At 42.0% G+C, this 13248-nt stretch overlaps 1 protein-coding gene across 1 annotated transcript in view; it reads right to left on the reverse strand.

The window, feature by feature from the left end:
- Positions 1 to 2666: 2666 nt before the first annotated feature.
- SLC25A1 (solute carrier family 25 member 1) overlaps positions 2667 to 13248 on the reverse strand; it is a 128198-nt gene continuing 117616 nt past the window's right edge. Inside the window, exons 8-9 of the mRNA XM_069215204.1 lie at positions 10055 to 10128; positions 2667 to 7555 (exon numbers count right to left, since the gene is read on the reverse strand). Coding sequence (XP_069071305.1) covers positions 7441 to 7555; positions 10055 to 10128 — 189 coding nt within the window. The 3' untranslated portion in view covers positions 2667 to 7440. The remainder of the gene's footprint in view (positions 7556 to 10054; positions 10129 to 13248) is intronic.

Consider the following 13248-nt stretch of genomic DNA (forward strand, 5'->3'; position numbering starts at 1 on the left):
CGGAGCTGGGCATCTCCACTAGCTGGAGTGCCCTAGGGCATTGTAACAAGAGGCTTGAGCCTTTGAGGCTCACTGCCAGGTGTTACAGTTCCTGTAAGGGGGAGGTGTGAAGCACCTCCACCCCGGACAGGCTTTGTTTCTAGCCACAGAGAGCACAAAGGCTCTCACCCCATGATGTCAGAAACTTGTCTGAGAGTAGAAACTGGCACAGACTGGTGAGTCCTGCACTAGTGGAAGGCTACCATACAGGGGACATCTCTATGTCATCTGGGTGCATTTTTCAATACATCCCACACTGGCATCAGTGTGGGTATATTGTGCTGAGAAGTTTGATACTAAACTTCCGGTATTCAGTGAATCCATTATGGAGTGTGGAGTTCGTAATGACAAACTCTCGGACCATATAATCAATATGGCTACACTGCACTTACAATGTCTAAGAATGGACTTAGACACTGTAGGGGCATATTGCTCATGCAGCTATGCCCTTACCTGTGGTATAGTGCACCCTGCCTTAGGGCTGCAAGGCCTGCTAGAGGGGTGACTTACCTATGCCACAGGCAGTGATTTGTGGGCATGGCACCCTCAGAGGGGTGCCATGCCGACAATGCCTTTTTCTCTTCACCAGCACACACAGGGCAGTGTTCATGTGCTTGGTGAGGGGTCCCCTAGGGTGGCATAATACATGCTGCAGCCCTTGGGGACCTTCCCTGGCCACAAGGCTCTTGGTACCATGGGTACCTTTTACAAGGGACTTACCTGTGTGCCATGGGTGTTCCAATTGTGGAAACAAAGTTACAGATTTTGGGCAGTGCATACATTTAAACATTTTGTTAGAGGAAACACGTTACAAATTGTTACAGATCATAAACCTTTGGTTAGAAAAGGGTACATTCGATATAATCAAGGATGTGCAGATGGGCTATCAAATTACAGTAGTATATTTTTGATAATGTGTACATTCCAGCAGGTAGAATGAAACTGATGATTTTCTTTAAAGGGACAAGGCTTGTACCTCCAATAAATACTTGAAGAAGATTAATAGAAGTAGCGCACATGGGTATAATGAAGCCTGTGTGTGAGCCCTTTGAATGCTCTTGTAGTGACAAAGCCTTGAAGTTCGGGTCACCTCCCATGCTTCAAAGAAATCTTCTCAAAAAATCCCTAGGAGGAAACTGCTTTTGGCATTACTGATCTATTAAAGGCTGAAAGCCAGGAACCATGCACCAGTGGTTTTCAAAAATAATTGAGCCTCCTCTTACATTTTTTCATAATTCTTCTTTTAAGTTGGCAATGTTTAAACAGGTCTAAACTTATTTAAACATTGCAGTTAAGTTTTGTTACCTTTTTAAAAATGCAAAAAATTGTTTTCTGCTTAGACAAAGCACTGTTATCTGCATAATGCATCCTTTGGCCAGATGCTGCCCCCCAACCCCCCGGAATCTCTTGAGGTCCTACTAGGGAGGTCCACCCCCCAGTTTGAAGACCCCTGCCATACATACATGTTGTCATGGATATGTATTCAAGGTGGCCTGAAATGAAGAATGTTTCTGAAATCACTATGAAATCTGTGATAAAATTCTAAAGTGATGTCTTTGATTGAGAGGGACTTACAGGGTTCTGTGTTATCCGATAACAGGGTTCAATTAGCTTCCAAGAAGGTGAACGAATTCTTTAATACAAGAGAATCAGAGAAAAAACAGAATCAAGATGAGAGGAAACATTGGTATAATAGGAAGAAATCTGCCAAAGTGATTTATGTAAAAATAAGTGATTTAGTAGTGATCAGAATATTTAAGGATTTAAACATGCTGGGAAAACAAAAACGTTAGGATTTGGAACTCAAACAGAGTTGCTCAATATAACAAATGGTGTGAGAATTGCACAAATGATGAGACGTATTCTTACCGATCTATGGGCCAGATGTAGCAAGCAGTTTTGCCCATTCTGTGTCAATGGGAAAATGTGTTCGTACATATGGCCCTATATGTACTGTAGTTTTGGATGAGAGGGCAAAACCCCAAACAGCTATTTTTTAGATAATACTCTGAGACACAAGAGAAACCATCTTATTTAAATAATGATCAATTGTATTAACCCTTTGATCTAATTTGAACTGTTTTTCTAGATGTTGTTAACTCTCTCAGTTTATTTGAACAGTGTAATCGTTTCGATGTTTAAATAATTGTTGTACTTATCTGTTTAAGATAAACTTATCCACTTGTTACTTCTGAGTTCTTTTAAGAAGGGAGGTGTTTTGCATCCATGCATGCACAGCTTTTCTGATGTAAACAGATGGTCATAGGGGTTGTGACTCTTAAGAACTTTCAACTTGGAGCAATAATTACATTGATCATTTATAAAGCCCACACAGGAACCGGAAATATCATTGGCACTAGCACAACAAGAGTAATTATTCTAATCATTGCTTCTAATTTTATCAACCTCAGAGAAAGAGTTGGGCCTGCTGGTCTCTGCAGTGGCTGTGCAATCGTTTAAGCCGCCCTGCCAGGCCGGTGCAAGAGAGGTGCCAATTACATAAAGGCACCAATCACAGCCTTCCCTTCTATCCGCTTAGACACACAGCATATAACTGATTTGCATGATACACTCGCCCCTCCCCCAAAAAATGTAGTTGAACCAATCAAACACAGGAAGACAAAACATGGTTTATAAATATATATTTGCATACATGTAATATTGGCACACAACTGGCCCGGAATCATTAGGAGCCTTTGGCACGAGTAACAGAGTGTAGGGGCCTGAACATGTGCCCACAAACAGACAGGACAAGACCAATATTCAAGTATGTTTTCATAATCACCACAATAACGGTTCATTCATGAGGGGTAGGGGCAAGGAACATTTGAGTATTTTTAGGGGCAACAGTCTTCTTTTAGGAAACATGGGATACCAAACATGACTAAAGGTCTCTTTAGGAGGTCATATCTTACAGTGGCCATCATCTATGCAAGCACAGCCCCATTTGGGTCAATTTATGCGAACCACCTGCGAGATTGATCTGTCCTCCTATCCCCTTAGAAGATCTCAAATAAAAAAAGGGGTTGCTTGACCAAATAAATAGAGGCTTCCCATCCAGACCACTACCTGCACCTCAAAAGGGCATGGAACCAGTTGGGAAACATCTGTTTTTGGTCATCTGTGCCTACAATGATATCTGGGACTCACAATCTGTCGCGAGGAAACGCAGACAACAAGTTCTGGGAAATAGAAGACAGCAAATAACTGATCAGGTCAGGTATCCTTGAATCAAACTTCAATACCATTTTCAAAACCAAGACTTAATAGATATGATTAATAAAAGTGTCAGCAGCTAGGCCCACTTACCTGAAAATGGCGAATTTGGGTAATTCTTTAATATTATTTAAAAAAAACTATTTCCTAACCCCATCCCTAATCCATTTATTCTACATCTTTAAACCCAAGTAAATGTCTCAATAGACATCAGTGCCAAACCTGTGGTGTTTCTAGGTAAATAAAACTCTCTGCAGAATAAAAACATCTATCTCTAAGCATTGATAAATTATTTGCACCAGCCCTTCTCTGAAATTGAAGGGTTTCATAAATCATCTCATAAAAATTAAATTACTATTATTTATTTGCTTTGTAAAAAATGTAAAATTTCTAACTCACTTTTTTATCCCCAGTGCCATGACATTACACAGCTAACTCAACAGATACTTCCCTGGGATAGATGGCACAGGATGAATTTAGATCTATGTATCATAAAACAGAAAGCTTTTGAACTAATTTGAACATAATTGCACAGTTTTTCCCAAATAGATGTGTCCTTCGGGTAAAAATGATACAAAAAATATTTTTGGGAATTATAGACCAGGTTCACCTCAAAACTACAAACGATAAAGGTTTTTTAAAAGTAATATTCTCAAGGAATGTTTGCACATAGTTGCCCACAAATTGAAAAAATTAAAATAGCATACAGTTGAAATTAAAAAAACATTTTCTATGTATGATTGCACACAGGTTGCTGTATTACCTGCCCAATATCACCAATAAAGCAAAGAAGAGCATTGATAATAATCGAAAACAATATTTCATCTGTGTACAGACAACTGTAAAAACAACTCTTCCGGGTTCCTTGTCTGGCTGTGGCTTTCCATAACACTCAACCAATCTCTTTTTACCAATCTTGATCAGGGCCTTAGTATTAGAACTAGGGCCTCGTGGTTCCGTTGTCGACATCATAACCACTAGACCGCATATCCTTCCTAAGGTACAGAGATTTCCGGCCCTTTAAGGTACTCAAGAATTGGTACAAGGCTGTTGTGAAGACTGCAAGCGCTCAATGACCATTGTTGTGACACGTTATTACACCCTCTGTGAATTATTCCATAATAGGTTCAGTGAGATCTAAAAGCCTGAATACAGAATTACTCCCTACTACCATGTTGTTTTAAGTTGCCAAGACAGCTCGTTGCCACCCACAGGTAAATGGGTACAAAGTTCTGTACACTATGGGGTATGCAATCTTTAGGGGTGTCAGGTGGCCTCTTTTGTAAATTGTGATGTATCTACATGAGCAAACCATTATGTGTGTCCACTTGGTTCTGTTGAAGCAAATGAAAACAATGCATGCATTGTGCCACTTTGTAACCCCTTGCGCCACATTATGCCTGCGCCAGGCATAATTGTAATTGTATTTATATAGCGCTTACTACCCGTGATGATGTATGCAAGGGGGGGGCCTTCCCCCATTTTGGTGACCGCAAAAATGGTCCAGTGAAGTCTAAGAGATTCCACTGCGCCATTTTTAGCGGCTATTTTTGACACCTGAACACAGCAAAGTTTACTATCATTTTTTCAAAATGCAAGGTTTTGTATACTCCGTAAATCTTGAAATGGGGATAAACATTTGTGCAAAAGAAGATATTGTGAGAAAATTCTCGAATTAAAAATGTTTTTAACTAACACTTAAGTGTCTTCTGTAAAACCATTAAATTTGTGGAAAAACTTTACAACTTCACGCATCCCCAGTTTTGGTCTCTGTTCTTTGGAACAGGAGTGGATAAAGTTCCTCAGTAGATGCCTTATTTCTGACGACCAATACAAGAAATTGGTCAGATTTCGAAAATTTGACAATTTTTAAGCTCTGTCTATTAGCTTCACTTTGGCAGTGGGATTCAGCGATTCTGCTGGGGGCAGAGCGGCAAGCATTTCTGAAGAGGAAATGGTTACCCCTGTTATTTACAGGCCTTTGAAGTCATCGCACTATGGCTGCAAGCGCTAAAGAAATATAAATCGCTAAAAGAAACATTCCTTACGGAACATTCATACTGGCGTTGAAGATAACACAAAGAGGACTCATCACACACTAAGGGGCATATTTAACAGCCCCTAGCGCCCCCTTCATCTACATTAGCGTAATTTGTTTTTACGCTAATGTGGCCCAACGACTCCAAAATCACTGTGCCAAATTTAAAAAGTGACGCAATGCATGCATTGCACCACTTTGTAACCCTTTGCTCTACATTATATCGGCGACAGGCATAATGTATGCAAAGGGGGCGTTCCCTGTTAGGGGGCAAAAAAATCTCAGTGATTATTAACAATACCATTTGATTCGTTTTTGAGGTACAGGAAGTTATTTGGAATTGTGCACATGTCATTTTTAAGGAGATCAGATCATAATTTTCTTAGGCAACGATATAAGGACTGTTCCTAAAAGACATACATCCAATCCTACTAGTGTTTCCAATTAGAGTTGTGTGTAAAGTGAATGCTTTTTAGTAATTCTGATGTCGACTTTAACATAAAAGAAACTGCCTGTTTCAGTACATTATAAGGTGACTTGTCTTATGGACTGAAAAAGACTAAGGGGGTCATTCCGAGCTCGTGCCGTCAGGACACCACCGGCCCTATTCCAACTTCACCGCAGGGCAGGCGGGCGGAAACAGTGTTTCCGCCCGCCTGCCCTGCGGTGAAGAGGGCCTTAACATTGATGCCGGCTCGGAATCGAGCCGGCGCCAATGTGGTGGTGCAGCGGGTGCAGCAGCACCCATCACGCATTTCACTGCCCGTAATTCAGGCAGTGAAATGCGCAACGGGCTGTGCATGGGGACCCCGGCACCCCCATTCGGCCAGCGTTTCCACAGAGGTATGAACCGCCATGGAAAGGCTGGCAGAATGGAACTTGTAATCCGGCGGGCAGAGCTGCTTGCAGCGCTGCCCTGGCGAATTACAACTGCGGGGACCGCCAGGCCGGAGGCTGTCTGCAGCCTGGAGGTGTCAGCGGTATTATTGCGGCGTTTCGGCCGCAGTCGGAATGTGGTGGATCGGACTGACACTCCAGCGGCGGTCCGATGGCCACCCCGAGTCTGGTGGTCTCAAGTCCGCCAGACTCGGAATGACCCCCTTATTCTCGAAGAGTAGGAAAACTGGGAGGCCACTGTAAGTTTAAAGAACATGTGATAAAAACAGATAAAAAGCAAACCTGATCCCTCGCAACCATAAACGCAGAATACTGCAAATAGATTTTGCCAAATTGAAAAGCAGGTCTAAATTTGTATCAGAATCTTTTTGATATGATCATTGTTTAGCCATAAAAAACATTATGGAAATTAATTTGCTGCATAGAAACGCTCTCCAATATTCCTCACTTCATAATGTTCAGATCATAATCCATGTATGGGGCTTTCCTCTTATGACACCACAAGCTGGTGACATGCCCATGATGTCATCAGGAGTGGGACGCCACCGCTGCTTGTGACGACAAGAATAGAGGAGATTAAGACACGCATTTTGGTGAAAAATAGAGAGTAGCTCTGGTCTTGGAGCACTACAGCCCCGAAGGGACTTCAGTGTCTCCTTAGACCCAGGGTGTCCAACGTAGGTCCAGGAGTGTCCGATTGGTGCCAGATTTTCAGGATACCCACATTCGATACACCTACGTACAATTAATATAAATACAACTCTTACATAGGCAGTGACTATCCTGATAACCTGGATCTCAAGCTGGCCCTCCAGGACATACAATGGATACCCCTGTCTCAGAGAGTAGGCACTATTTTCACAGAAAGGCTTGGCCATAAATACATTTGGTCATTTTAAATGAAAGGCCGGCCTCGGCCGGCGCAGCTTATTGTAAACATGGTCTAACGGAGAAGAAAAGGACCTTTGGCACAACCCCTACTCCCCAGCAAGAGGCCTGATTCAGCCTTCTTGCCCATTGGTCATGAACATGTCCCTCCTGCTTTGTCATCAGTAGATCCTCCAAAGTACTGTAAATATCTTCTACATCTGTAATGCTGGAATGTCCCTCCACCATGTTCTCCGCTCAATCCCTCTTCCATTCCGTCGATATGTCCCTCCGCTTTTTCTTTAATATGTCCCCCGGGCATGTCGAATATGTCCCTCCGCAGTGAACTTGCCCATGGCGGAGCTGAAGATTGCCCACTATCTTCAGTCTGTCTTCCAAACTTTGTTCAGGAATTTCACAACCTCATCGTAGATGATGAAGACAATGGCGACGTCCAGACACACACGCCCCAGACGCGGGACAGTGCCCTTGTAAAACCTGCGAAGGAGAAAATGCGGAGGTGGGCACCAAATTTTAAGTAGCACAGAAAGACCCTCTCAGGGTCACTTTAAACACCCACCCCACCAACAAGGAGTCCCAGCAGATGGCTCTGCAAGTCTGAGTCAACCACTGCAGCCTCACAATAGTCAGTAACAAAACCACATGCATTTCTAGTAGAGATATGAACATGTAAGAAAGGCAATAAGGCCAACTAAATAAAAGTAACTTATTCCAGACTTGTTTTTACAAAATGGAAGAACATCTGTGATTATATAAGAAAAGGAAGGGAGATCCTACACCATTTTTTGACATCTATAAACACCAAGGTTGGATCAGAAACCAGTTAAGACGCTCCAGAGTTTTCAGTTATTATCCTAGAACACTGCGCGGATACGTCATAAACTGAGTAACGATGATTCTTTGCAATAATTTCAATATGATATGCTGCCAAGAGATATGAGTTTTAGACTCTGTTCAAGTTGAGGGTTTTAAATCCTTTTGTACTCCACCCATCCCGTCAGTTTCAGGAAGGGGGGACAGGGGTTTAGATGTTTTAGTCTCAGTTGCCGCCAAGAATTTGCCAGTTATTAATTATATTTCTTCCACTCTAAGATTAAAAAGTAAATATGCTGTATAACTAGGCTAATTTTACATCTTTTGTCTAGTTGTATAACTCTTATTTTAAAATGTTATCGTTTTATTAACAAATCTCTACAGACTGCCTGCTTGCCATGATGTATCCTTAACATATTTCCGTCTAACATAACGGGTCCAAAACTGAGGTTTTTGTAATATGGATGACGTTGGGGTGGTTTGCTACATCGTACTCAGTTGTTTGTCCTAATAAGCATGTCTTTTCGTCTTCTCATGATATGATAATGTTGAAAGTTTGTTTTTATTGCTGAGCAATATCCTTGTTTTATTCTATGCTTTTATGGTCGTGTATTGACCGAATAAATATTTTTACTGACTGATGTCTGAAAACATTAGGGTATGTTTTGGAGAAACAATGGAACCAAGCATTGTTAATGCCCATAGGTCTGGCTTATAACAGAAAGTGCCTCTTGAGCTAACATTAGACATTCAATAACTCATTATGCGTGCACTCTGTCACTCTTCTTTGCACCCATGGATCTTCTCGTCCACCCACTGACTCATTCCTGTATTTATCCAGTCACTCATCCACAATTAAACACACACACAACAGGGCCTCAGGGTTTAGAAGCAGAGGCCCTGTGGTGTCTGACATGCTGTAGATGAAATAAGCGGAAATCAGGTGAGCATTGTCTGGGGGGCTACAATGATCTCTTAATGAACTAAACAAAACAAAAGGAGAAGGAACTACATTAAACAAGACCTATAAATGGAGAAAATTCAAAACTGCACTGAAGCGCACTTGCTTTCAGGTGGATGTGCACATGTGATCTGGTGAAAATGATATCACTCACAGGACAATAGAGATAAGGCTGTGGTTGGCTGACCAATTGCCCCATAATATATGCTGTCATAATGGTAGTGCAATGTTTAGGCTTTCAAATACAAACCAAAGCATGCATATGTATGTATATACATAATATTATAATTAATTGCAAGAGGCTGGCAGGCGATTATATATGCCAAGCCAGATCTACAAAGTACTTGAGTACAGACAGGGCTAAATATTATGCATACAACTACAGATATGCACAGAATCGTAGACCCCCTGGATTTGTCAAAGGGGGTAAACAGCACAAAACCCTTGCCTACTTCGTAATCCCTGAGATTATGTGAAACAAAATACACACCAGCAGGCTTCAAGATTAGTGATAACAATTCGCCCTTACAGGTCTATTGGCTTCAACATGTGTTTTTCACTTTCAATAAGTCAGGCCACTGCTTTTGTCCTACCTTTTTATAATAAACCGATCATATCTAGGGCATCAAGTTTTTTTTCCTGATGTACCAATCTGGCTAATGATTTTTATTATTGCTTTGTTAACATAACCACCTTTGTTTTCACCAGAACCACAAATTTTCTGCCCAATCAGAAGCTTGCAGAGGAGATCAACATGTGGGTGGATACTAAGCTCCTCACTTAATACTGCTTTTTAGAGCCCTTTTTTCTGTTCACCTGTCTGGTGACAGCTGCACTGTCAAATCAGACCTAAAAGTTAGATACCCCACCCTTTGATATTCTTGGCTACAGCTGATCTCTTTGGCACACCCTCCCTTGTCCCTCTCTGCCCCTCCTATCACCTTCCTTGCCCTCATTTTCACTGTCTCCCCTCCTTACCTTGCAGTTCTGCATCCCCGTCCTACCCTTTTACTGCTTGGCCACCACTCCATGCACCTTCTCTCTCCTCACTGACCGCCCTTGTTGCCCCTTTCTCACTCTACTTGTCTCTTCTCTCCTTGTGAGTAAGCCTTGCCATCATTACTCCTCCTGCGTCACATTCCCTGCTTCCCCATCACCCAAGCGGGCACCATTCCCGCCCCTTTGCAAACTTCTAGACTCACGCCTTTGGTCCTTCATATTTCATGATTTTGTACGCACAGTCCCACGTGCTCTTGTACTTCTGCGCCTCAAGACCCTGGGTGGAAAAAAACAAGAAAAGAAAACATTAGAAATGTCTTGAATCAGACAATGTGATAGCAGTAAAGGTCCATTTCCCTCTCTGTGACATATTTGTAAGAGTGTAAAGTACCCAGAGGCGGCGAGAGTAACCTGCCTGCTTGACTCCCATAGGTATCTATAGGCCTCAGTGTTTGGATACAACCTAGAGGTTAATCGGTATCACAGGAAGGTCGAGGAGACCGGCATGGATGTGTAGCGGGTGAATATGGATGGCCAGGTGTGTGAGGGGCCTGTGTCCTTCATGGTGTTTGGGCAAAATATTGCCGAAAAAATATTGTGTGGGCAAAATATTGTGTCAAGAATGTTGAGGGAAAAAATATCATGAAGGTATGTTTGTATGGGAAAGTGAAGTTTTACTACACACACACACACACATATATATATATATATATATATATATATGTATATACATACATATACACATACATATATATATATAATAATAATGTCACTTATCCAGTGTACATCTGTTCGTAGCATGTAGTGCTGCAGATTCACATGCTTTGCATAAGTCCGCCATCTAGTGTTGGGCTCGGGGTGTTTTTCTTCGAAGAAGCTTTTTTTGTTGAGTCACGAGATCGAGTGACTCCTCCTCTCGGTGATAGTGCACATGGGCATTGAGTCCTTTCTTATATTGTTTTACCGCAGGAGGGTGAAGTAAGGAGTGAAGAATTGTATATGAACATATATATATAGTAAGAAAAGAAGATGTCCATGCAATGTATATAGATATTTACAAAATAAAGTACCACAACAGCTACAGGCTTCCGGGGAGGAGGGAGGGTGCATGTGAATCTGCAGCACTACATGCCACGAACAGATGTACACTGGGTAAGTGACATTTTCCGTTCAATGGCATGTGTAGCTGCAGATACACATGCTTTGCACAGACTAAAAAGCAGTCTAAAATACGCGGTGGCTAGCCTGTTGGAGTAGTTTGAAATAGTGTTTTAAGCACTGCTTGACCAACATTTGCTTGTTGGCGAGATAGCACATCCACACAGTAGTGTTTAGTAAATGCGTGCAGTGTGGACCATCTGGCTACTTTGCATATGTCTGCCATTGGTATATTTCCTAAGAATGGAATTGAAGCCCTTTTCTTTCTTGTAGAATGTGCTTTAGGAGTTACTAATAGCTGCCTTTTCACTTTAAGATGGCAGGTTTGAATAAAGTTTACTATTCATCTGGCCAATCCTTGTTCTGAAATAGGATTACCCTTATGATGCTGTTCAAAAGCCACAAAGAGTTGTTTAGATTTTCTTAAATCTTTTGTTCTATCTATATAGTACATGAGAGCTCTTTTGAGATCAAGAGTGTGCTTTCAGCAACTGAATCTGGCTGTGGAAAGAAGACTGGCAATTCTACTGACTGATTGATGTGAAATGGTGAAACCACTTTGGGTAGAAATTTTGGATTTGTCTAAGTACTATTTTGTGTTTGTGAATTTGGAAGAAAGGCTCCTCTAAAGTGAATGCTTGAATTTCACTAACTCTCCTCAAGGAAATAATTGCTATCAGGAAAGCAACTTTCCATGAGAGAAACTGAAGAGCACAAGAATGCATGGGTTCAAATGGTGGACCCACAAGCCTTGTGAGCACAATGTTAAGATTTCATACAGGGGCTGGTGGAATAACTCTTTTAAGGCCTTCCATAAAAGCTTCTATGACAGGAATTCTAAACAGAGAAGTATGCTGTCTGTTTTGGAGGTAAGCTGATATTGCTGTTAAATGACTTTTACTAGATGAATATGCAAGATTTGCTTTTTGTAAGTAAAGCAAATAGCATACGATATCCTGTACTGATGTTTAAGTGGATCAATGTTTTTGGGTTAACAGTAATATACAAAAAGTTTCCATATAGCTGCATAACACTGCCTGGTTGTAGGTTTACGTGCTTCCTTTAGAATATCCATACATTCCGATGGAAGCTGTAGATATCCAAACTGTATGACCTCAGGAGCCAAATCGCCAGGTTGAACATACTGGGATTGGGATGTCTGATCTGACCTTTGTTTTGAGTCAATACGTCTGGTCTGTTTGGGAGCTTGTGATGTGGTACTACAGATAGATCCAATAGTGTTGTGTACCAGTGTTGGCGTGCCCACGTGGGAGCTATGAGTATCATAGTGAAGGAAGTGTGACGGATCTTGTTTACCAGAAACTGAATTAGTGGGAGAGGGGGAAAAGCATAAGCAAATATCCCTCAACAATTGATCCATAGAGCATTGCCCTTGGATTGAGGGTGTGGGTACCTAGATGCGAAGTTTGGGCATTTTGCATTTTCGCTTGTGGCGAAAAGGCCTATGTTTGGTGTTCCACACATGTGAAAGTATTGTTGAATCACTTTTGGGTGAATCTCCCATTCGTGTGTTTGTTGTTGAGTCCTGCTTAAGAGGTCCGCTAGTTGATTGTGTATCCCTGGGATATACTCTGCTAATAGGTGAATTTGATTGTGAATTGCCCACTTCCAAATTGTCTGTGCTAGAAGGGACAGTTGGGATGAGTGTGTCCCACCCCCCGTTTTTGCAGATAATACATTGTTGTCATGCTGTCTGTTCTTATTAACACTGTCTTTTGTGTGATCTGTGGTTGAAATGCTTTGAGTGCTAAGGACACTGGAAGCAATTCCAAGTGGTTTATGTCGTAAGTCTGCTGGATTGAGTACAATTCTCCCTGTATGGTGAGATTGTTGAGATGGGCCCCCCAACCTGTCATTGATGCATCTGTGGTGATTATGGTCTGAGGCACTGGGTCCTGAAATGGCCGCTGTAAAGAAATGGCTCCCTGTTGCAGTTACCCCCCACTTTTTGCCTGATACTGATGCTGACTTGACTGAGAAGAGTGCTGGGACCCTGCTAACCAGGCCCCAGCACCAGTGTTCCTTCACCTAAAATGTACCATTGTATCCACAATTGGCACACCCTGGCATCCAGATAAGTCCCTTGTAACTGGTACTTCTAGTACCAAGGGCCCTGATGCCAAGGAAGGTCTCTAAGGGCTGCAGCATGTCTTATGCCACCCTGGAGACCTCTCACTCAGCACAGACACACTGCTTGCCAGCCTGTGTGTGCTAGTGA

The sequence above is a fragment of the Pleurodeles waltl genome, chromosome 11 (assembly GCF_031143425.1).
Source record: "Pleurodeles waltl isolate 20211129_DDA chromosome 11, aPleWal1.hap1.20221129, whole genome shotgun sequence".
NCBI classification, from domain to species: domain Eukaryota; kingdom Metazoa; phylum Chordata; class Amphibia; order Caudata; family Salamandridae; genus Pleurodeles; species Pleurodeles waltl.